Consider the following 26,642-nt stretch of genomic DNA (forward strand, 5'->3'; position numbering starts at 1 on the left):
CCAGAACACTGGTAAGAAATTAAATGGGGGAGGGGATAGGCCTCCAAGTAGGATTTTGCTTAGGGCCCCAATATGCTCAAAAATGGCCCTGAGTATAATAATAGTGTATTTGCATATTGTTCAACTGGGTTATTTCTAAACGTATGTGTTACTTATTTCATATGGTACTTTTTCAAAACAAAAGTCACAGAGTTTGCATTATTTCTTCTTTGTGGGAACATACTGTATGCTCTTTTTCTTTCTATAAAATGTGTTTCTTTGGAAAAAAGTTGTTGTAACAAAGTAACAAAGAGTTGTAAGTGCCTCAATGTAACCTCAATTTAGACTTGTTCCTCCTTTTCTGTATAAAAAAGTAAATATCTGGTGTGAGACACTTACAATAGAAGTGAATGGGGCCAATCCGTAAACATTAAAATACTCACTGTTTCAAAAGTAGTCACAAGCCGTAAACATTATACGTGTTAACACAATTTTAGTGTGATAAAATAAACTACTAACCTTTTCTGTGCAAAGTTATGTCCAATTTTACAACTGTGATGCCATGATGACGTAACACTGTAAACCTTAAAGTGACCATAAAAACTTTACAGCGCAAATAATACACAAGTATTAACATATGAATTAATGCAATATATTTTATAAAATTAAAACACTTCACATTTCTGCCTTTAATCCCTGCTAAATATGGCCTTGTTCACTTCCACTGTATTTCACTGTAACCGAGATTTTTGCTTTTTTAAAGAACAAGAGGGATGTCACAGATATTTGTGTCAATCAACATAATGCCACAAATGCTGGCAATTGAGCTTAACTTGTACTGAGCCCAGAATATCCCTTTAATTGTATTTAGTTTGTTTGTTGGTAGAGAGCCTGTTTGTGAAAATCAAATTTTATTTTATAGATGTGTGTTTTTGCAAATGGGGAAAGAGCAGAGTCAAATGTGATGTTTCTAAAGGATATAACCCTTGTGCAACCTTCGGGACATTTTTGCCTTTTTATTTTCATTTTTTTAAAGTGTTAATGCCAACGGTTATAATTTTGACAAAGGTGTGTATTTTTTGGGGAATTTTGATTTTCAACCTCAGTTCCTGTAATACATCTATAATACACTGTGTACCTTCAGGACAAAAATGTCCCCTTTAAAACCCATTAAAACTGCAATATTTGATCCCACTGCTTAAAATAGTTTACTTACAGTTTGCGTCGTCGTTGTTCCCAGAATAGTCGGCACGGACTTATCTTTGAGCAACAGTTTTCTGGCAAAGCCAGCATCATATTGAGATTTGTTCTCAAAACAGTCATCCTTAAAATGTACAGAACAAACGCTTAAGTTAACACTGCCGTGACTGGGTCGTCCGCAAAAAATAAACTGCATCCATTTTTCCCTGACGTCTGGATCTTTCGGCAGCTTATTCAGAGGTTTTGTTTGACCACAGCCAGGAACAGCACATCTGTATGGCATCGTAATTTTCCTGTGCACAAGTAGTCTCTGTCAGAGCTCGCTGTCCATCGACTGAACACTTGTGAGGCGCACGGCGATACGAAATTATCGTAGTTGTCTTGCGCTTAAAGCGTAGTTATCTTGTGCTGGAGGCGGTCATATGCAAACGCTGTTACGTCACTTCTAACCGACACGTCACTTCTAACCATGAATCCAGAACGAGCTGTATTTTGAGCTTGATTAAATAAATGATTCGTTTAGAATGGGGAGGACGTCTTAAAATATTAAACTTGCAGGACGTTTTAATGATACAAAGACCTCTTATATACCAAAAGATCAAGGCAAATTTGGTTTCTCATGTCATGACCCCTTTAAAGCATAAAATCATAAACTCCATGATATTATGCTTTCATTCTGAAGCCCTGGCTTCAAAATGAACATTTCTTAAATTTTCCACCAGATGGGGCAATTGTCCCTCATATTTAGCCTATGGAGCAAGTACATGCTTTTTTCCAATTTTCTGTTTGCTGTATTATTGAGCACTACTGGCCAATTGAATAAATGATGCAGCTAAAATTGTATGGGTGTGTTGGTATGGATGTCAGAGTGTGTTTTGCATGTGTGTATTGAGAAGTGTGTGTGTGTGTGTGTGTGTGTGTGTGTGTGTGTGTGTGTGTGTGTGTGTGTGTGTGAAAAACAACTGTAGCATTATGTAAACAAACTGGAATTTAAAGTGTTAAAATCCTGAAAATGAAAATATTTGGTAGTTATGATCAGGACTGATGTTGGTTAAAGTAAAAGTAGAAAATAATATTTATATATAATATTTTTATGGCAGTTTATTTTTTCACAGACATTTTTGTCACAGACATTTTGTGATTTTTATTTTTTATCTGACACTGCACAAAAAACAACAATGCATATCAAAATCAATGTTGTTGCTAATCATTGACCTATCCCAGAATGTAATAATAATAAAAAAAAGATTAACCTTAGCATTTAGTGTATGGAAACGAATTAATATTTTGTGTTTTTTTTCTCTCATTAAAAAACAACAGTGGCATTATTTAAACAAACTGGTATTTAAAGTGTTAAAATCCTGAAAATGAACATTTGGTTGTTATGATCAAGACTGATGTTGGTTATAAAAATTAACTAATTGAAAGTGGAAAATAATAATAATAATATTAATAATAATAATAATAATAATAATAATAATAATAATAATATATCATATTATTGGGGCCAGTTTTTTGACGCGGACATTTTTGTCCTCTATGGACCTCTGAGTAACAAGGGTTCAGATCGGTTCAGATTAAATAAAACATAAAGTGCATTGACGAGCGTCAGCGTGTGGCATTTGCGTCGCGCGTTTTGCCAAACATCCGGCGCGCGCTGCTGTTGCTGCGAGTGTGTGTGGAGGAACATGGCGGCGCTTATCCTCCCGTCTGACTGGATCAAAAACTGGGACAAATCTGGCAAAAATGAATTGTGAGTAAGAGTTTAGTTCTCAGATGGGAAACGAGGATGGAAATAAAGCTATACGCATAACACCTGCGCGATATCACCGTGCGCTTTGTTGGAAATACAAAATCATATCCTCTTCATTGTGAATGTATACAAACCAGGTCGCGTGAAAGACCAATTTAATGAAAGTTAATTAAATAGCCGAATAAACTTGCAGATACTGTGAACCAAACGAACAAGATACCTCCTATATTGTTATAGCACGTATCTATAAATGATTTAAAGATGTACATTACTATTTTTATAAATGTAACGTCAGTGTGCTAATAGTTAGCCGAGTTAGCATTAGCGTGTGTCTCCTGCATATGAGTGTCTGTTACAGTATATTTGAATGTGTGTTACATACAGCCAGGTAAACGTGAGATCATATACCATGATCAGAGATGCAACGGTAATGTGAAAGTGAAGATGTAGTTGTTCTATGGAGTTGACAGTGTAATTATCAACAAACTTGCTTTAATAAGCAGATCATTAGATGTCATTCCCTAGATGTAAGTTGTGCATCAACCTAGTGATCTGCATACCTAGTCTGCTTTGATCTCTGAAAACCAAGTAAGTCGTTTAACCAGACAATATTTGGGCACCGTAAGGTAGTTGGTTCGCTGCCTACCAAGTCAGCATTTTAGACATTAGTGTCAATCTCTTGTGGGCTGCCTACCTAGATGGTATTTACAGGTATCACAGTTACAAATCCTAGTGAGCTGCTTACCTAGACCGTATTGAGTCAAAACTAAGTCATGTTGCTTTTACTTGTACTTGCCTTTTTTATATATAATATACATATATGTGTGTGTGTGCCAATGGATGTGTGCAGTTGTTCATTTGAAATGTAATTTGTCAAAACCTATAGTTATGACATGGGTTTTAAATTTTGATCATATTTAACATGCTAAAGTGGTTGTTTTGCTGGTTATATGTTGTCAGCCTGCATGCAAGTATTTATAGTATTTATAATACAGTAAAAACATTTAACAGGATAAAAGACATTAAATCTGTAATACTGTACATTTTCTATTGACCCCTCTTCACCTACAAAAAATGTGAATACTTGTTCCAGCATTGAGGATTTGTCATGTAAAAACACATACCCATTCTCAAGAAATTCATAACTTGTTTTCTCTTTCTAGTTTACAGTTTTGCCAGGACCTTGCAGGGAAACCCGGTGTTCATGAATTTGTTAAAAGTGAGTCAAACATTTGCATTGTTCTGATGGAGATGGTGTGTACTTATGCATTATATTCATGAGTTCAAAGAGAAGTTCACACAAAAATGAAAATTCTCTCATCATTTACTCACCCTGATGCTGTCCCAGATGTGTATAACTTTATTTCTTCTGCTGAACACACAGATTTTTAGAAGAATATCCAAGCTCTGTCGGTCCATACAGTGCAAGTGAATGGTGACCAGAACTTTGAATCTCCAAAAAGCACAAAGGCAGCATAAAATAATTAATATGGCTCCAGTGGTTTAATCCTTGTCTTCAGAAGAGATATGATAGGTGTGGGTGAGAAACAGATCAATATTGAAGTCCTTTTTTATTATGGTTCTCCACTTTCACTTCCTCTCTCCTCCTCTTTTTTTTTTTTTGGCATTTCACCTTCTTCGTGCATATCGCCACAGGCTGGTCAAAGGTGAAGATTTAGGAAAAAAAAAAAGGACTTAAATATCTATATATTTTGTATTATTTTATTATTTATGAACCTGCAGAGTTGCGTTTACAATGCATGTTAAGCTCGAACTGTTCCGTGGAAAAAAGCGAGCTTGACTCCGAGCAATTACATCATTCTGTCGCCCAAAACTGCACAGAACATGATGAGAGAATATTCATTTTTGGGTTAACTGTTCCTTTAATATCAACTCAAGTCAAATATCAATATCAAACAAGTATGGATGGGAAGATATGGTTATCTCACCATATTAACTCTCTTCGATATGATAACACTTAATGACGAAGTATGACAGAAGTATTGCGCAAAACACACACAATTTCTCATCAAAATAAAGTTCTTTAACATACAATAAAAGTCTTCATAGTTAAAATACAATAATTTGTCATATACCTTTCACTATAAGAAAATATCACAAACAAATAAGCCTTAAAAAATAGTGGGCTACATTTATGCTGATCAGGTGCAGAACAGTCAATAGAACTGAACAGAACCTGTCCTGAAAAGTCTTTAAAAGTGTTTTTTTGTTTTTAAATAATTAGTTTGTCTTTATTATTATAATCAAATGTTTGCATTATAAAAATTCTACTTTCTATCAATTAATGTTATTTAATGAAATTATAATAATGATTTGAGCTGTCTATGTTTGAAATAATTTACAAGTAGTAACTAGGGATGTGCACGAGTAGTCGAATACTCGAGTATTCGTTCTGCAATAGTTATTTGAAAAGTAAAAATACTATTTGAATTTCACAAAGTTGTGCTTTGCTGGCCATATATACAGTGAGATGCATGTTAAATCCTGAACACAAATTAAAACTGGCAGATATAACAGAATACACTGGTTGGCACTGTTGAGTGTGGACACAAGTTGATCACATTTGATTAGCAAACCGTTTTTTCAGTACGTTTAGATGGACACCAAAAAAGCAGGTTATTGTAAGAATGTGGTTTACGGCAAGAAAGTTGGGTTCCTGTTTAAATGTACTGTATAAGCGGTGTACTCTTTACTGCCATATATGAGCAGCTCGTCAGAAAGCAGCGTCTCCATAACAACCTAATCCCCGCGACGCTTCTGTAAACAACACACATGGCATACGAGGAAGACTTTGATAGCGGATGGGTTGTTTTTTTAATGGTCATGCAAACTTTGACTTAAATTATTTTACAATGTCTCTTTCTCAATAATTACCTTCATTTAAATAATAGAATATTAGTTTTTTTTTAATGAGCTTAAATATTCAAAGATTAAATTATTGATTAATGCCCATCCCTGGTAATAACATTAAGTTAGTGCTATAATGGTACTCTCAATTTAAGAGTTTAACTTGCATCTCACAGACTTGCACAGGTGTTGCGGTTCATCTGCAAGAATCTTCTTTTAGTGCATCTGTGCAATTTGTGAAAAAAAAATATATTTTTACTTTATCTGACTGTAAAGAACAGAAAGGAAGGAAATAAAAGCCATTATTTAGTGAAAGTTGAGTGTGGGATAATCTCATCTTTGATGGACACATTACATTGAAGAAATGGTCCGTTTTAATCTCAACACTTATCAACAAGGTGATTTTCCAGGAATTTCACTACTTTAAATTCAGCTAAATTCAAGCACTTCAAGGTTCTTGTTTGAACCCTGTAAACGGTGTAGAAAAAAAAGTGCACTGGGGTAAAATCAAGCGATAGAGAGATTATGATCATTTAATTTATGTTCACATGGACAAAATTTTTTTTTCAAATTTCGAAATATCGAGTTTTGCCTCTATATGGTTCGTAATTTATTTTGTTCATGAATCGCGATATATCAAAATTCAGTATATCGTTCCATCCCTACAAACTAGCCAAATAATAATAATCAGTGTAAGATTGTGCATGTAAACGCACTCATTGTGTTGACATGCAGGATCTTGTAAACGCACTGATGTTCTGACTGTCTGTTCACATTTGGATATCAAAACTGGAGAAAAGCCTGATAATAATATAATGTCAGCACATTTACCCCAGTACTTTCATCACAATTCTCTCATTTGAGGAGGCAATTCCCATAGTGGAACTGTTATGAAATGTGTGAAGAGCTTTAAATGCTGGGTGTTCCCTGACATCACTTACCTGAGTGTCAAATCGGGCTCAAGTCAGGACTTTGACTAGGCCACTCCGAAACTTTTAATTTAGCTTCTTTTGAGCTATTCAGAAGTTGTCTTAATCGTATGATTTGGATCATTGTCTTATGCATAATCCAGTTGCACTTGAGCTTCAACTCATGGACTGATGACCGGACGTCCTCCTTTAGATTTTGTGGTAGAAAGCAGAATTTCTGGCCAGTGTCTTTCTGATAGTGGATTCATGAACGGTGACCTTTATTGCAGTTCCTTGGATGTTGTCCGTGGTTTTATGTGACTTCCTGGATGAGTCGTCGCTGTGCTCTTGGAGGAATTTTGGAAGGTCGGCCACTAATGGGAAGGTTCACTACTGTGCCAAGTGTTCTCCATTTGGAGATAATGGTGTTCACTGTGGTTTTTGGTGTCCCAGAACCTTTGAAATAGCTTTGTAAACCTTCCCAGACTGATGTATTTCAATCACCCTTTTCCTCCATTATCTCTGGAATTTTTTTTGACCTTGGCATGGTGTACTACAGGGTGAGATCATTTTAGTCAACTTCATGCTGCTGGCCATTTTGATTGAAAGGGGCTGGCAGTAATCAGGCCTGGGTGTGTCTAGTCCAGCTGAACCCCATTATGAATGCTGTTTCATAGATTTGGGGATTTAGTCACTATAATACTTTTTCTCACAGGCCCAGTTGGTATTGGATACGTTTTTTTGCTTAAATAAATAACATTATCATTTAAAAACTGTATTTTGTGTTTACTCGGATTGCCTTTGATTTATGTTAGATTTAGTTTGAATTTTTGAAACAAATTAGTATATGAGATACACAAAAACAGAACTATACTATATAATGCAGAAGTAGAGTGGAATAGTATTCAATTCTAATAACTACCACTGTCAGAAGTTTAACAAAGTAATAGGGATTATGATGAGTATTGTCGAGGTGCTATATGGCAGTAGGAACCGATAGCTGTAATTGAGTCTGCTGTCACTCTTTTGTCTTGTAGATCTGCAGACAGCCCTGTATGAACTCTGCTGGCATGTTATCCAGGGCAATCTGAAGGTGGACGTGGCTGCCAGTCTGCTGGCTGATGTTATGGTGAGTGCTGATCTGGTCTCATAATATTCAGCCCCATGCTGTCATGAAAACATCACAAAAACACACCATTTCCCACACTTCCACTGAACTGTGACAAGTTGAGCTGACTGTCTGTGTGTATTTTGCAATGTGTAGAGACCATGACTTGAGGAGAAATAAGTATGATGCACTGCTTGGTTTTTGTTTCTTTGCCACAATGCAATGTTAACTTGTTTTAAGGCTGGACACAAGTGATGATTTTAAAGGCATAATTTAACGTAAGAACGAAAATTCTGTCTTTTACTCAACCTCATGTTGTTCCCAAACCATATAACTTTCTTTCCTCTTTAAGAAATTATAATTTTTTTAATTTCAACTCGTTCCTCCTTTAAAAACAAAAAACAAATCTAGGTTACAGTGAGGTACTTACAATGGAAGTAATATGGCCATTTTTGAATCTCTTTTATTTTTTTTCATCCCCTTTTCTCCCAATTTGGAATACCCAATTCCCACTACTTAGTAGGTCCTCATGGTGGCGCGGTTACTCACCTCAATCCAGGTGGTGGAGGACAAGTCTCAATTGCCTCCGCTTCTGTGACTGTCAATCCGTGCATCTTATCATGTGCCACACTCCAAGATCCACGCACAACCCATGGCCCCATTGAGAGCGAGGACCACTAATCACGATCACGAGGAGGTTACCCCTTGTGGCTCTACCCTCCCTAGCAACCGGGCCAATTTGGTTGCTTAGGAGACCTGGCTCGAGTCACTCAGCACACCCTAGATTTGAACTCACGACTCCAGGGGTGGTAGTCCGCGTCAATACTCGCTGAGCTACCCAGGCCCACAAAATACTGTTTTAAAAGTATAGCCACAAGACGTAAAGGGTTTGTGTTTAAACATGATTTTAGTGTGATAAAATCACTTGCAAACCTTTTCTGTGTATAGTTAAGTTATAGCCAATTTTACAACTTTGTTACCGTGATGATGTAATGTCAACAAACCATAAAACTACTGTAAAAATGTGTGGTTAACCGATATATCGCATAGGCCGATGAATTGGCTGATATTCAGATTTTTTTTTTAACTATCTGCATCGGCCAATAAATGTTCCCATTTGTCTGATTTATTTATATATTTTCTTCTTGAAGCGAAGAATATATTTATATATTTTCTTCTTGCGCTGTAGCCGCACAAGCTCATGAGTGCAACTTCAAGGCTGCATCCATAAAATGCTGCCTCCAGAGGCTGTATAGTGCATATGGAGGTATGATGAAAATAAGATGCTTTTCAAACTGTTCGGAGACCAGTTTCCTTAAGAGAAAAACGGTTGTCAGTTAAAACCTTAACTGATTAGGCAGCAAGGTAGCAAGTCAGCTGCCTAAGTTTTTGGATGCAGCCCAAGGTAAAAGTTTGCTTCCAAGTAAACATCTTATTCACTATGCACTGTATGTACAATTGGTTTTATTTGGTATTTGAGTAAATAAGATTGTTAATGTGCGCATGCCATCCATGGTTGCTGGACTACTGTGTGTACTGTTATTTCCTTCCTAATATATGAACAATTTCTTCATGTGCAAATTTTAGCATTTTTATGTTCGCTATTTACTATATTAAGCCGTGTTATATATCAGCATTGTATCGGCCACCCTGCTGTATGGATAGCAGCATCGACCATTTAAAAAAAAACATATCGGTCGATCACTAGTAAAATGACTAGGCTTTACAGCTCAAATAATACACAAGTTTTAGAAGATGTATGTGCTTTTATGAAATTACAAGCTAAATATTTCTGTCTTTAACCCTCCAAAAATTGGCCCATTGTAAGTGCCTCACTGTAACCTCGATTTATGTTTTTGAGAAAAGAGGCAATTCATTTTTGTGGTAATCGACATTATACCACTAGTGCTGTCGATTGAGCTTAACTTTTATTATTTTATGAACATTAATGCTAATACAATGATTGATAGATAAATATAGGACACTTTATTTGTGTGGAGTTCAACTCAAACATTTTTCTATACATCTTTTTAATTAATGTTCAGTCCTTTATACACCACTGTTGCTGCCATTAAAGTGCCTCTGCTGTGATCCCTGTTACTGTGCATATTCCACAGGTTTATTTGTCTGTTGTTGTGGAGAGTATTTGTCAGGAGTCATTCTGCAGATTCTATCTGACACCAATAAAACTAAATATTTTACTTTAGCATTAAAAAGGCTCACCAAACTGTTGGATGTCCCTGAACTACATGTCGTGCTCCCAAAGTATTTATAATCTAACAGCTGTGTACTTCTGAATGTGGAGCTGATCACCATGTGGCTTAAAGAGCTCTGATTACTTGAAGCGCATCATAAGTTTCCGGGATAGGCAAAAGCGAATTGAAGCGTGTCATTCAGCGTCTGGGAATTCGCATAAGTGGTTTTGTGCCGCTCTGTATTTGAGCTTTCCGTGTTTCTTACTCTTCTTACTTAAAAAGTTTTGTAGGATAAGAGGTGTCGATGAAATTATCCAATAAAGAATGACTCAAGAGAAGTCTTTGTGTCTTGAGAAGCATGTTATTTGGTACCGGGTGAAGTTCTCATACACGATTGCAAGAGGCTTGAGGGGAGAAGTTCACAAACAAAATCAACCACAATCAAAACACAATGTATATCTTTGAGTCAAGGGTTCTTGCACATCTAGCAGTTCTAAGGATTAACTGATTGGTTACAATTCTTTAAACAAACATTTATGCATTTGGCAGATGCTTTTATCCAAAGCGACTTACAGTGCACTTATTACAGGGACAATCCCCCCGGAACAACCTGGAGTTAAACGCCTTGCTCAAGGGAACACAATGGTGGTGGCCGTGGGGTTAGAACCTGCGACCTTCTGATTAATAGCCCTGTGCTTTAGCCACTACGCCACCACCACTCCAAACAAACAACACTTCTAGATAGAAACGGGGCATATTGACTTTTATGATTCTGATAATGTGTGTGAATGTATCAAGTCTTTGTTTAGCCCTGGGCATGGCACGAGACCCTTCTTCTTGGTGGTAGCTCGTGAAGGGAACCGTGGCATGCTCCTTCCCTCCGTAGTGATAGGGTCTTCTCCTTGGGAAACAACCCATTGAGCCCCCCTCATGAGGGTTACAACTTTCTTGATTATACCTTTTGCACACGCCTTCTCCATCTAGATGTGTGAATATCATCCTTAATCTCTCTGTAAGGATCCAGAGTAAAATAGATTCTCAGTATCCCAATGCTGTTCGCAAGGAGCGATTTAAAAAGTGGTGAAATGTTTGCCGTAAGTTGCGACCCGTTCGGTTGAGGAAGAGATTCTGGTGCCTAAGAAATACGGTTTGCTGCAGCTTCCACCATTTCAACTACACTGGAGGTTGGAATGGCTCATTCCAATCAATCGGCTGGTCAAGAAATGCTCTGAGAGTTCTGTGATAGCTCAACAACTGCTAACTTTCCAGAATCCCCACTAAGCATTGGCTAAGGGTCAATCGAGTAGATGGAGCAGTTTACAATCTGCTTTACCTGCTCAAGCATATAATTCTTATAGCCCTGATGCATATTCTGCTGGAATTAAAAATATGGCTTCAAAACACACTTACAAAAATGGCTTTTAGACTTGGAAACAGTCTGTATTTCAGAGAGCAAATGTTTACTCATGCCAAATAGTGAAGAGTGGACAAGGTTTATAATCCTCGGAGCAGCATCACCAAATTTGCCAATCACTAAACTTACTCCATTGGCTATACACAAGGGTATCGCAGGAACCGTGAAAGAAGTGAAAAAGTTACGATCTGGACAAATTCTAGTCGATTGCTGTAAAAAGGCAAATGCAGAGAATTTACTGAATACCAAATAAAGGGATCACCTCATCCAACATTAAACTACAGCAAAGGAGTGATCCGCACCAAAGAATTGGATAATGTAGATGAAGATGAAATTACCTGTGAGCTCAAACCCCAAGGAGTAGTATATAATAATCAAAAGAGAGAACCGAGTTATCAAAACTGGTACATACATCCTCACTTTTAATATGCCTCTTCACCCAGAAAGAATTCATAGTGCCCAATCCATTACAATGTTTTAAATGTCAAAAATATGGACATGAGTCAAACGGTTGCATAAATAAAAGCATCTGTTGCAAGTGTGGTGAAGAAGACCACGATATGGAGAGCTGTCAACTATCACCAAAATGCTGTAATTGTACAGGAGACCATTCAGCTGCATCAAAAGAATGTCTACATGGCTCAAGAGAGGAATACAGAATCAGATGCACAAAGAAGATCAGCTACCCTGAGGCAAGGAAAATGGTAGATGCTGTTCCTTTTACTCTGAGTAAAACATATGCTTTTGTTGTCAAGAAATCTGTGAAGACCACGGAATGCCAGACAGACTTCACCTGGATGCACAAAGATAAAACTCAAAATATAAATGGCAATAAATCTCTCCCAAGGACCAAGAATACAGGAACCCAAATTAAATCTTCCTCAGTCTAGTCTGAACTCAATAGAAAATCTAACTAAAAAATAGAAATGCAATTTCAAATTGTTCACAAGCAAAAGATGAAATAGCAAAGACAAAACAATCCAAAGATGTCGAAATGAAAGAAAGGGATAGAAGTAGAAGAGTAGAAGTTCATCCCCAAAAGGAATAATCAGGGGAAATATTCCTATTTTTCCTACGTGTGAATGGAAAATCTTTTTATCCAATGGAACTGATGTCACTGCAAATTTTGTAGAGTTGCAATGCCTATCTACAATTCTCAACCCCCTTGGTTTTTGTCTTGAGGAGACAAAACTACCACCAGATTTTACATTCTCTTTTAAAATTTTTAAATCCTTTTGGTCTTACTAATAGACATATCTGGTAGTACAGCCATTTTAGTCAGAAACAATGTGATTCATAGTCGTGTCGATGTGAAGAGTAATTTACTAATAACAGCAGTGTGTTTGACCCTGCAGAGAACTTGCAATATGTTCCATATACATTCCTCCAAATCTTCCTGTAACACAAGGACCTAGATGGTCTAGTAGCCCAACTCCTTTCTCCAAATCTACTCATGGGAGACTTTAATAGTCACAACACTCTGTGGGGAAATACCCATTGTGACACCAAGGGGAAGAGGATATTAGAATTCCTAGACAATCATGCCTTATGTCTTCTAAATGATGGATCCAGCACTTACCTACACCCAGGGCACGGAACATGCTCTGCAATTGACGTAACCATTTGCGAACCCAAATAATTTTTAGACCTTTCATGGAAAGTATGGCAGGACCTATGTGGTAGTGACCACTTTCCATTAATACTAGCCCTAAAAGGAAAAGAAGAAGCTCAAAGAATATCAAGATAGCAGTTTAGAAAAGTAAAATGTGATCATTTTCAAACGCTTTGCTATGAAATGTTTAATGAAGTCCCTGAAGATGATCCAGATGCTATTAAATAGTTCACCAGCACACTCATCTCCATAGCAAATGAGACCATTCCAAAAACATCATCAAATGCAAACGGATGCCATGGTTTGATGATAAATGTAAGACAGCTATAAAAGAACGGACGAAATCGGAAAGATTATTCTTCAGAAGGCCAACAAATGAAAATCTTAAGGTTAAAATAAGTAGGGCACAATCTAAAAGAATAATAAATGAAGCTAAAAGGAAAATTAGGAGACGATTTGTATGTGGTCTGACATCAAGTACCTCAACAAGAAAGGTCTGGAATCTGATTCAAAGGATGAAGGGCAGGAATGATGGAGTTCAAATTCAGCAAATCAAATATCAAGGCTCTATTCTAACATCAAAACTAGAGATTGCAAATACCCTAGCAGAACATTTTGAAAAGAACTCCTCCATTGAGAATTGCCTTGATGCCTTCCAAGTTTTTCGAATACAGGATGAAAAGAAAGGTATACATTTTTCATCTAATAATATGGAACCCTATAATCAACTGTTCACAATGGAATAATTGACACTAGCTATAAACGGAGCACATGATACAGCAGTGGGACCAGATGATATATACACTATCAGTTTTTTTAAAATTTGCCTCACATTATCCCGTCTCTACTTTTAAAACTTTTAACTCTATTTGGATATCAGGGAATATTCCACTCTCTTGGAAATAAGCGATAATCATTCCCATCCCAAAAACAGTAAAAGATCATAATGACCCCAACAATTACCTCCAAATAGCCCTGAATATTTGCTAATGCAAAACCATGGAGAGAATGGTTAATGAAAGTCTAGTATGGATCCTGGAATCGCAACCTCTCATAGGCAAAGTTCAGTGTGGCTTCAGAAAAGGGAGAAGTACTGTATATCACCTCATCAGCCTTGAAAGCTAAGTACGAAATGCTTTTATCAGAAAAGAAGTCTTTTTTGACTTGTAGAAAGCTTATGACACCGCTTGGAAGTTTTTAAAGGATTTAGATCAACTTGGTTTTTACAGGACACTTACCCATTTTTATTGCTAATTTTCTATAAAACAGACATTTTAAAGTCAGAGTAGGTAATACCCTATCTGACCCTCATAAACAAGAGCAAGGAGCACCACAAGGAAGCATTTTATCAGTTACCCTTTTTAGTAACAAAATCAACGGCATTGCAAAAGCCATCGGGCGGGTATCAATTGCAGTCTTTGTTGATGACATTGGTATTTGATACAGAAGCAAATCCTTGAATAACATTGAACAAAAAAATACAGCTGACAATTAACAGAATGCAGTTCTGGTCAGTATCAAATGGTTTTAAGTTTTCAAAGACTAAAATTGTTTGTATGCATTTTTGCCAGCTACGCTCTCTCCATCTTGACCCAAAGATATTAATGGATGGTCAACACATCAGAGTTGTAAAGGAAACCAAAAGAATTCCTTGGAGTAACTCTTGAGAGTAAACTGAGTTTTATCCCTCACATAAAGATTTTAAAAGATAAATGTCTTAAAGCTTGAACATTTAAAATGTTTTGGCTAAAACAAAATGGGGTGCAGAATGATCAGTTCTTTTAAAACTCTACAGAGCACTAATTCGATCATGCCTGGATTTTGGAATTATAGTCTGTCCATATAAATCATATACTAGGTTTTAATTGGAATACTGCTAAAATACCAATCTACAAATACATTTTATGTGCTTTATTAATCTATTTGTTTATTTGTTTATTATTCAGGACCTGCGGGACGATTTGCCATCTGTTTTAGCTGATGTGTTCTGTATATTAGGTAAGTCTTGCCAACTTTTTGAACTAACATGCTTAATGCAGTTTAAGTGTAGTCATATTTGTTTTGTTGAAGGAAAGAGAGGCTGTGCTTGTATTGAGAGGCAGTTTATTAATCCACAGTCAACAAGTTTTACTGAACTTATTCTAATGAAGCTCTCATTAAAACCCCCGGTGCGCATGTTCAGACCTGCTATGATCGATTTTGATGTTATTCAATGCTATTTTTAAATGTGTCTTTAAATCTACAAAGAGGGACTGAGAGTTTACTGATTATGTCATTGTAGTTTTAAACACCTAAAAAGTTAAATATTACAAAGGTTACTTTGTCCATTAGTTATACTGATTCAGTTTTTTTGTTTTCTGTAAATCAATTGTGTTGATTCTGTAAAACAATTGAGTTTCTTGGTTTAACTAATTGATTTAAAGAATGCACACACTATTTGTGAACTTAAAGCACCATGGCATTTTTTAAAACTGGAAAACCACTGTAGTCATTGACCAATATGACCCCTGTTATACAAGGCATAATACAATATACAAAATGTATGTTGCATAAATTAGTTGATCATATTATTTGGGATTATATACAGTACTGTGCAAAATCTTAGGCACATAAACATTTGTCTTAAGATGGTTATTTATATTTAACATTTTCAGCTTTACTGTGTCAATAGGAAATATAAATGTTAGACTTGCAAACATTTATTTTGCAAGTAGAATAGAAGAACAGGGAGCCCTGCAACAGATTGCATGGTCCCCACAGTGCCCCCCCCCACTGAATATTGAGTCAGTCTGGGATTACAAGATTGAAGCAATTGAGATATCCGAAGTAGATAGAAGAACTGTGGTGAATTCTCCAAGAAGCTTGGGACATCCTATTTGCCAACAACCAAGTAAAAGTGTGTCCAGGTGTACCGAGGAAAATTGGTGCTGGTTTAAAGGCTAAGGTGGTCACACCAAATATTTAGCTTTTTTTGTGTTTACTATAACGTTAACTGATAAATGAAAACCATTTATTGCATTATTTTTGGAGACATATCCTCACTGTGCAACATTTTCCCTAAGTGCCTAAAACTTTTGCACAGTTTCTGTATTTGTAAGGGTTGGCCAAGTAGCAGGCAGGACACAAGTAGGGTAATAAAGGTGGGAGTTTTATTTCTTCCCATGTAAAACCAATACAGGGGTTGGAATAGATGACATATTAAATGTAACATAGTCCCGAAACAATGGAAAATAAAAAAAAAATAAAAAAAGCAAACCATGCCTCCAAACAAAAATAACTACCCCTTTGTAACGAAAAAACTAAATGACCCAAAATGGGATCAAATCTAACAGCCCATGTCTGCATCAAACTCAACTCTCCTGATTTGGCTTCCACCTCACACATTTATCTGTCTTCACCCCTACCAAACAAAAAATAAGGGTAAGTTTGAACTAATAATTCCATAAACTTTACAAAACAAACCCCAAAATAACAACCATAATATTTACATCAATAAAGAAACTAATTTCGAATGTAATACATCAATTGATTCCTAAATTAAACTTAAACAGATGCATGGAATGGGTGGGGATCCCCTCCTTTCTGAGCACAATGGTACAGTCCAATTTCCTCTGGGCAGCATAAAGGTTGGGTTAAGTCCAATTCTCCCTTTGTTTGCTGGTGCATGACTGCTGCGGATAACTCCTAACCCCAGAGTTACCTGGGACAAGAGGTGTGCACCCTTCTGTGTAACTTATAGGTTTTTAATAATTGGGTCCTATTTTCATTATGCAATTTTATCTGTAAACTACACTCAACATTGTTAAATGATAACAACCAAAATTAAACTTGGATTACACAATAAATCAAACATTGGTAGGGCCAAATGTACTATGTGATGTGTGCGCTACGCACCTGTCAAAATAAATTTAAAGGGATAATTTACCCAAAAATGAAAATGCTCTCATCATTTACTCATCCCAGATGTGCAACACTTTCTTCTGCAAAACACAAACGAAGATTTTTTTAAAAGAGTATGTCAGGTGTGTTGGTCCTCCCAATGCAAGTGAATGGTGACCAGAACTCAGAATGTCCAAATAGGACATAAAGCATAAAAGCAATCCATAAGTCTCCAGTGGTTTAATCCTCATCTTCAGAAGCAATAGGATAGGTGTGGGTGAGAAACCGATCAAGGTTTACATTTTTATATTTAAACTATAAATCTACACTTTCACTTTTACATCCAGTCCCCTACTGGTTGGTGCTGGTTAAATGTGGAGATTAATAGAATTAATTGATAGACTTAAATATTGATCTGTTTCTCACCCACACTGATCATATCGCTTCAGAAGATATTAATTTATCCACTTGAGTCTTATGGATTACTTTTATGCTACTTTGTCATTGTTGGACCTTCTGAGTTCTGGTCACCATTCACTTGCATTGAATGGACCAACAGAGCTGAAATATTCATCTAAAATCTTTATTTTTGTTCTGCTGAATAAAGTAATATTCATCTGGAATGGTGCGAGTAATGATGAGAGAATTTAATTTTTTGGGTGAACTATCCCTTTAATTGAAGATGTCTGTTATGTATAATTCTTAACAACGCCACTTAGGCCTAGCCATGGCTATATTCACGGTATTACATGATCTTTTATACTTTATTGCTGAATTAAGTAAAGTCCGATTTGGTGGTCTATTTACCTCCCCCCCACCCACCATTTAATTTGTGTAATTATGAAATGTGCGGTCACAATTTGATCAGATTTAGTTATAAAAGTCTTACTCTTAGTAATCCTCAAATACATCGATCAGTGATTCAGTGTTATGCATGTTGCACACACTTTTATGTATATATATATATATTTCAACTCTTGACTTAAAATGTCCTGTTTTTGCAGATATTGAGACTGGCTGTCTGGAGGAAAAACACAAGCGTGATCATTTTACCCAGTTGGTTGGAGCCTGTTTGGTGAGTCTTGCACACGTCGGCAACCGTCTTGGTGCGTATTTCTCTTCATGGCCACTCTGTGGCAGTAAAGTGCTGTAAGATATGTTCACCATCTCTACAGCACTACAGCGTACACTGCTGTTTGTGAAGTGCCTTTCTGTTCGTTTGCATATGTAAGCGGGTGGCCCGATCCCCTGACTCTGTAGATTAGCTGCATTAGAGTATGGAGTGACCAAAATTCTGTCCTCTAGTGAAAAACTAAACTACACTCGCAGAGGGCCTCTTTCTCTGAACAAACCCCCAGCCCTGAGCTTGAATTACATGAGATGCTTTCACACTTTAACAGCAGCACTGGGAGGATTTCTACTCGCAGCCTCAAAATGGATCACTTCTCACATCTTCATTGTGATAGAACACAATGATTTTGTGACGAGCATCGTTTGTTATGGTAGTCAGGGTGACTCATAAAACCTGCAGTCCTTCTGCTCTCTGGTCCTCATTTAAATCACCGTAAGCCTGATTAGTATGCAAATACATGCTTGTTATTAGTGTTTTATGTAAGTGTAGCTGAAGGCCATTGGGGTTCAGTGTGGGCAGTGTTGAACTGATGGCTGCAGTAAGATAATATTCTAGAATGTTACTGAATTTAATGTGTTCCTGAAGAGTGTCTGGTTGCATCTTGTCTGTAGTTCTGTGTTCCTGATGGCGTGCTGAAGGAGAGGTTGGATCCAGAAACGCTGGAGTCCCTGGGTTTGATCAAACAAGCTCAGCAGTTCAACCAGAAGATTGTCAAAATCAAGACCAAACTATTGTAAGTAACATTTCAGCAGTTCTGTCACTTAATATGAGCTTAGTCTCCCCTTGGGAATAGAGTTGTATAGGTTTGCTGCCAACTTGGACAGCATTTTTGGGAATGGTTGTCTCAACTTTGTGTGCTGCCTACTTGGACAGCATTGATAGTCTCAAAATCTAGTGAGGTACCAATGTATCTACAGTACCGTTAGTACTGAGCACCGACTTAAACAGATTCCCGCATACTGTCTGCCTGACACGCGACTGCTTCTAAAGGCTCAGGCACTTATTTGCTCCTTTTACACTGAAATGCACAGTTAATCAAATTAAAATCTGGATATGTCCTAGTGTGATTATTAAGCCACGAAAGGCTGCATTCTTGGTCTGTCTGAGCTGTGTGCTTTAAATGAATCTGTGCAGCCGATCACTCATACACTGGAAACTCCAGACATTGATAATCATGCACAATGTGTGTGTTTTAAGAGATGACAGAGCAAAGTAGGGCTAAAACGATTGATCGACATTATCAACAACATCAGCAATAAAAACAAATGTCAACAAAAGTTTCCGTTGTCGAATAGTCGTTTGATGTAATTTAACATAACACAAGATCATATGAATGAACTGTAATGATGACGCACATGAAGTCAGCACTGCAGCTCGCGCCTTACTGAGGAGAGGAAGAATTACACCGCTCACAGTACAGATGCACTCTGAACTTTTCAAACAGCTTCAGGTGATGTAGATCACAAACTATGAGGGAATTCAGTAAGTAAATACTGAAACAGTCCCACAGCAAGAGCGACCACGAGGAGGTTAACCCAATGTGACTACATTTACATTTATGCATTTGGCAGACGCTTTTATCCAAAGCGACTTACAGAGCCCTTATTACAGGGACAATCCCCCCGGAGCAACCTGGAGTTAAGTGCCTTGCTCAAGGACACAATGGTGGTGGCTGTGAGGTTCGAACCAGTGTCCTTCTGATTACCAGATTACCAGTTATGTGCTTAGACCACTACGCCACCACCACTCCGTGACTCTACCCACCAATTGGTTGCTTGGGAAGCCTGACTGGAGTCATTCGCCACGCCATGGATTCGAACTTGTGACTCCAGATGTTGTAGTTGGCGTCTTTACTTGTTGAGCTACCCAGACCCCCATTATCAAAAAAACCTTTAAAAAAAAAAAAAAGATGCATTCACCTTAGAAGCAGCATATAAGATATTTTAACTTGCTTTTTGAGAGTACATCTTGAATATAAGTATATTTTGTCTTTACTGCACTCGCAGAAGTATAACAAAGTAAAAAAAAAATACACTTATATACAAATTTCTTTAAAGCAAGTCTAAATATCTTATGTTGCTTCTCAACATATACAATTTGTTTTCAAATCAATAGTTTAGAAGAATGTAATTTGTGAAAATACCATTTTAAAAACTGTAATATTTAAATACTTAAATGTATGTAATTAGTGACCGTGTACAAGCGTCCTGTATCTAACATAATTATGTATTTTTCAGCTAGGCAGAATTATTAAAATGTCTATATTCGTGTCTCTATTGCCCTCTGCTGGGCTGATTGTTTTCGTCCCACTACATCCCCGATGGATCATTTTACTCTTTAATGATGAGCATTTTACGTTACGTTTTACAAATAAAGGAACTGTTTCGCATGTGTCCTGAAAGTAGTAATTTAGTAAAAGTTTTGTGAGTATAGAATTGTTAATTCAGTAATGTAAAGCAAACCAAATCCTTAAGCCCTTTGTCATTTCCGTGTTTTGAAAAATCATGTTTTAATAAAATACAGGAAATAAAATAAAAAATAATCAAAGATTAATCGATTATCAAAATAAGTGTTAGTTGTAGCCCTAGTTGAAAGCAAGTCAAAATGAAAGCACGATTTAAAATAAAAGTTGGATGCCTCAAATGAAAGAAATTGCAACAGAAATATATTATAACTATATAGTAAAATGTAATATAATTATTATTATTATTAGTAGGAAATAATCATAATAAATTCTAAAATGAAATTAATGATTCTATTTTGAATTATAAGTTAAGCATTAATTTGATTAGACACCATTTTGATGATGAAATGTAATAACTTTAAAACATGGAATTCTAGAAAGAAAATAGGATTTGGGAACAAATAATACAGTCAGGGCCCTATTTAAACATGCATACTTCAATGAAAAAAAAAACGTATTTATTATTTACATTTAATTTGACTTAAAATAGGCTAAAGAAGTGTGTTCAATAGCACATGCATTTTTGGTTTATTAAATTTTTTTATTCATTGGACAAAAGACATTTTACCCTGATGCTAACTAGCTAAGACAGTATGTTGGGCATTATAGTCTCAACCTTGTGTGCTGCCTACCTGGAAAGAATTTGTGGCTATCATCAAAATCTAGTGAGCTGCCTATGTAGACAGCATTTTGGGCATTATAGTCTAAAAACCTTGTGAGCTATAAACTCGATAGCATTTTTTGGCATTCTAGTGGGGTACTTGCCTAGACAGCATTCTTGGTTGTTTTGTTACTTTTATTTTCAGATATAATCACTGTGTAAAAGACACCGTTAATTCATATTCTGAACACATGCAGTATTGTTCTCTTTCAGGTACTGGTCACTGCTTTATGCACATTCAGCATGTTGTAAATCTATAAATGCACTCTGCCTCATTTTGCTCTAAATTGAAGGTGCAGCACTGAGCTCCCCTGATGATGATTAATTTCATGCCTTTGTGTAGGTCTTTCTTAATGAGTTTTATCAAGATTAGAGAGCACTCTGCCCTGGCAGCCCTCTATGTACACACGCCACACTTTTTTTCTGTTCCATCTCACAGTTGTGTAATTAACATAAGCATGTTAGGGTGAATTAATTGGTTTCATATCCACTTACGAAATTCCTGGCTAATGTCTGAGGGCAGCATTAGCTTCTACATTCCTGCCCGTGACCACCAGACCCTCAGTTCTGATGCACTTCATTAATTTCAGATGCATTACATTTTCTCACGTAACCTTCCTTTCACTGTAGTTACAAACAGCAGAAGTTCAATCTGTTGCGAGAAGAGAATGAAGGTTACGCTAAGCTGATCACAGAGCTCGGTCAGGATCTGTCTGGGAATCTTACCAGCCATATTGTCCTTGAGAACATCAAGTCTTTAATAGGTGGGTGTTTCTTTAACTATGGCACTTTTGGCCTTTTGGAAAATAAACTTAAAGCACAATTCTCTCTTGTTTATTTAAATTGCCTACTAGCAATGTCCAACAGTGAATATGTGTTCATTACATGAGTTATTATTCTTTTCTTTATCATGAAGAAATGTCTTTGCCACCATTTTTAAATCACTGTTTATTCTGTTGTGGAAATAACATCTTAAACATTTCTTTGAATAAAAGTGCAGACTCCTTTGTCTTGGTATGGCAGATTTCATAGCTAGCATGTTTTTATATCCTTAATACACACAATTACATATTTTAATGCTTTAACAATTTGCATATTTGGACAATTCTAGCTTGATTGGAAATAACATGCAATAAAAAATATTCTCCTTTATTTTCCTTGTTTTTTTAAAGTTTTTTTTTAACACCATTTAATTTCAAGCATGTTCTTTTCTGACATGGTTGTCTCCTTGGTTACTGAGAAAACGGACTTGAAAAAAATTTGTATGCTCAAATTTGCCATGATTTAGGAAAATGAATTTAAGAATTTATGTAAATAATTTTGCGCATTTTTATAAATTATAAAATGTGTTTTCACATTTCGTAAATATATATTATTATTATTTTTTTCCAGTTGTTTCAGCAGTTATTAGTAGCATGGAATCTAAAATAGATATATTACTTAAATATATTTATTTATAAATGACTGAGATATTTACCCAGAAGTTTATGAATAATTTGTATGAACTCAAACTGCCTGTTATAATAACAGCTGTCATGTGTAATTCAGATCATGAGCTGATGCATTCAGTGTTCTGTTCTCAGGATGTTTCAATCTGGACCCGAACCGTGTGCTGGACATCATCTTGGAGGTGTACGAGTGTCGCTCTGACCAGGATGAGTTCTTCATTCCCCTCATCAAGTCCTACATGTGTGAGCACCAGACCCTCTGCCACATGCTCGGCTTCAAATTCAAGTTCCACCAGGTACGGGATCAGTACAATAACTTCAGGAGTCTAGAAGCCTAAAACCATTGACATGGTTCTTCTAAACAAACAGATCAAATGTGTTTGTTCCATGTTAATTAAATGCACAGAAGTGTGACAGTGCTTTTGTTGCAAGCTTGTTTTTACCCATTCTGTCTGTCTGTATATTTACCAATAAAAATAATATCGCTGTCACGATTTGTTTGTGATTCGAACATATTTAGTATTTAACTTCTGCGCGTAACTCACCCCATGGAACTTTTGTGCATGGTTCATCAGTTTAGATATGTATGGAGTTGTATTTGTGCCACTATTCTGTGCACGCAAGATTATATTTTGAGCGCACAAGATTATATGACATGATCCCAGGCTACTACATTTTGAAAAATGTCCATTACATTAAGTTTAGCTTTGCAGTATTCCTGGTATATATGTGTAAAGCACTTGGTAAATATCTTTGTTAGGCCTGTCGTGATTAATAAATAGTCGTCTAATTGCGGTTATTTGATTTAATTCCAGTTATTTGAAATAACCGCAATTATTGGGCATTCAAATTCCAATCACATTTTAATACCCAAATAAAGGAATTTTAAGCAAATATATATAAATTGTCACGAACGGCACGATTGTGTCATTTAGTTGAACTCCAAGCTTCACTGAGCCACACCGTGGACGTCAACTAACTCCTGTCAAGAAGAACGTGGGAACGGCTTCTCGAGTGCGCGGATGCGTGTGCCGTCAACTGAGGCTCACGCCAAACTCCCCTCAAAACGAACTTTGACAATAAAATTTGATGGTGAACGCAAAGTGCTCCAGTTTCACTTAAAACATTAGTGTAATTGCAAATGTTCCAGGTCCTAGCGGGTTCAAACATACAGTGACAGGAGACGATGCACACGTTCATCAATTTGTCACAGAAATGGAGTAGGGAAATCTCAAATATTTTTTTTCATGAGAAAGGCCTTGTGGGTTTAATCAGAGCATTAAAATAACATGATAAAGTCACCGAAATATTTAACTATTGCATAATATCATCAAATATATATGTGCTAAGTTTAAGTCATCTGTACAAACGATAGTACGCAAGTATAAATCCCATGGGACCACGCAGCCATCATACCCCTCAGGATGGAGACGCATTCTGTCTCCTAGAGATGAACATAGTTTGATACGAAAAGTGCAAATCAATCCCAGAACAACAGTAAAGGACCTTGTGAAGTTGCTGGAGGAAACAGGTAGACAAGTATCTATATCCACAGTTAAACGAGTCCTATATCGACATGACCTGAAAGGCTGATTAGCAAGGAAGAATCCACTGCTCCAAAACCACCATAAAAAATCCAGACTGCTGTTTGCAAGTGTACATGGGGACAAAGATCTTTTTGTAGAAATGCCCTCTGGTCTGATGAAACAATAATTGAACTGTTTGTTCATAATGACCATCGTTATGTTTGGAGGAAAAAGAGTGAGGCTTGTAAGACGAAGATAACCATCCCAACTGTGAAGCATGGGGGTGGCAGCATCATGTTGTGCTTGTGCTTTGCTGCAGGAGGGACTGGTGCACTTCACAAAATAGATGGCATCATGAGGAAGGAAAATTATGTGGATTTATTGAAGCAATATCTCGCCAGGAAGTTAAAGATCAATCGCAAATGGGTCTTCCAAATGTACAATGACCCCAAGCATACCTCCAAGTTGTGGCAAAATGGCTTCAGGATAACAAAGTCAAGGTATTTTAGTGGCCATCACAAAGTCCTGACCTCAATCCAATAGAAAATTTGTGGACCAAACTGAAAAAGTGTGTGCGAGCAAGGAGGCCTACAAACCTGACTGTTACACCAGTTCTTTCTGGAGGAATGGGCCAAAATTCTAGCAACTTATAGGGCTTTTCCACTGCATGGTACAACTCGACTCTGCTCACTTTTTTGAGGGTTTCCACTGTGGATAGTACCTGGTACCTGATACTTTTTTTTAGTAACACCTCGGTCGAGGTTCCAAGCGAGCCGAGCCGATACTAAATGTGATGTCAAATCCTCCAGATCACTGATTGGTCAGGGAGAATCGGCACTATATTTATGACACGCGACATCAACCCGCAAGTTTTAAAGTTGGCAAAAGCAATAACCGTATCATTTGTTCATGCTACGTTCGAATTGTAAAAAAAGAAATGGCTGTGCGCAAAACCACGCCGTGGTCAATAAACGAGGTGCAGACGGTCCACTCGTTAGCGATGAGCGAAACAAAGTGTCTCAGGAAGAGTCTCGGCTGTTGTCCGGACACTGCTACCACCGGACCTACCAACAGTGCAGGGAAAAGTAAAAAAAAAAAACGTAAGTGACTACAGAACCATCAAGGAAAAGTGGAAATGGTTTGACCAAATAGACGCTATCTAAACCGGTGATCAGTGGGAGGGAGAGTGCCCTGGACTGGCGTTGATCCACGATGGAGGATGGTATATTTTGTTATGTTAACTCTATACTCTGCTTAAAAGCTTCACTTTATTGAGTTGACCAGCTACTGGAAGCTTGCTTCTAAAACAACTAGGCCAATTTAACTGTTACACTTGTGTAAAATCACCATGCAACAACTGCTTTATGCAGCACAATGAGCTAGTAGCTAACAGCTAGCGGTCGTGTTATTGTTTTGGTCTGTTTGTTTCATGTTTAAGATGATGTCACGGCAGTAGAGGTGGCGCAGCTATGACGATCAGCCTATAGTCCAACCCACGTTGAGGTGGTTCTAAACTGCAATGGAAATGCAAGCTCAGAAAAGTAAAGAGAGTAGAGTTGAGGCGAGTCAAACCGTAACGTGCAAATATAGAAAGTGCGAATATTGTGAGAAACTTGTGGAACGCTACCCAAAATGTTTGACCCAAGTTAAAAAAATGTAAAGGCAGTGCTACCAAATACTAACAAAGTGTATGTAAACTTTTTACCCACTGGGAATGTGAGGAAAGAAATAAAAGTTTAAATAGATAATTCTCTCTACTTTTATTCTGACATTAAAATAAAGTAGTGATCCTAACTGACCTAAGACAGGGAAAGTTTTCTATGATTAAATGTCAGGAATTGTGAAAAACTGAGTTTAAATTGAGGCGAAGGTGTATGTAAACTGACTAACTCTATACGTATAAAATATAGAATTCAAAAATAGTTCAAATCAATGGTGTAAATGTAAAATTGACAAGTTACATTAATTTTCATTACATTCATACGTTTGTAAAGGAAATCATATATATATACCTATTTTATTCTATTAAGTTAAATATTTAAAAATGACTTAAGCTGTATGAAGCACACCTTAAGAAATGACAATTTATAAGACAATTAATCATCATATTCACAATTATTTGTTTGACACTTAATAGTCAGATTTTAGAACCATGACAGTCCTAATCTCTGTAATGGTGTTTCTAATAGCCATTCCTGATGTAGCAGGTGGGACATGTAGGAGTAAGGGTGGAAAGGGAAGCATTAAGTTTTGAGCGCAAGTTGCACGTACAAGGAGAGAGAGTGATATTTTCAGTAACTAAAATGTCAGAATTCTGTGCAAATGGTGACATCAGCAAATTGGAGCGCAAATTTGATTTTTGTTTGCTCAAAATGAATTAATCTTTGCTAAAAAATACATGACTAAGAAATTGTGTCCAAGCATCCTCAAAATATCATATTGCGCATGCAGAACGTTTTTGTGCTCTCTAAATATTGTCTTGCATTCTCAAAGCA

At 36.8% G+C, this 26,642-nt stretch overlaps 1 protein-coding gene across 3 annotated transcripts in view; it reads left to right on the top strand.

Moving 5' to 3' along the window:
- Nucleotides 1-2,829: 2,829 nt before the first annotated feature.
- LOC127662996 (THO complex subunit 2-like) overlaps nucleotides 2,830-26,642 on the top strand; it is an 84,817-nt gene continuing 61,004 nt past the window's right edge. For all 3 annotated transcript variants that reach the window (XM_052154368.1, XM_052154367.1, XM_052154369.1), the window contains exons 1-8: nucleotides 2,830-2,932; nucleotides 4,096-4,151; nucleotides 7,746-7,837; nucleotides 14,984-15,035; nucleotides 17,921-17,991; nucleotides 18,660-18,781; nucleotides 21,804-21,937; nucleotides 22,757-22,917. In XM_052154368.1, coding sequence (XP_052010328.1) covers nucleotides 2,868-2,932; nucleotides 4,096-4,151; nucleotides 7,746-7,837; nucleotides 14,984-15,035; nucleotides 17,921-17,991; nucleotides 18,660-18,781; nucleotides 21,804-21,937; nucleotides 22,757-22,917 — 753 coding nt within the window. In that variant the 5' untranslated portion in view covers nucleotides 2,830-2,867. The remainder of the gene's footprint in view (nucleotides 2,933-4,095; nucleotides 4,152-7,745; nucleotides 7,838-14,983; nucleotides 15,036-17,920; nucleotides 17,992-18,659; nucleotides 18,782-21,803; nucleotides 21,938-22,756; nucleotides 22,918-26,642) is intronic.

This window comes from Xyrauchen texanus, chromosome 23 (genome assembly GCF_025860055.1).
Source record: "Xyrauchen texanus isolate HMW12.3.18 chromosome 23, RBS_HiC_50CHRs, whole genome shotgun sequence".
NCBI lineage: Eukaryota > Metazoa > Chordata > Actinopteri > Cypriniformes > Catostomidae > Xyrauchen > Xyrauchen texanus.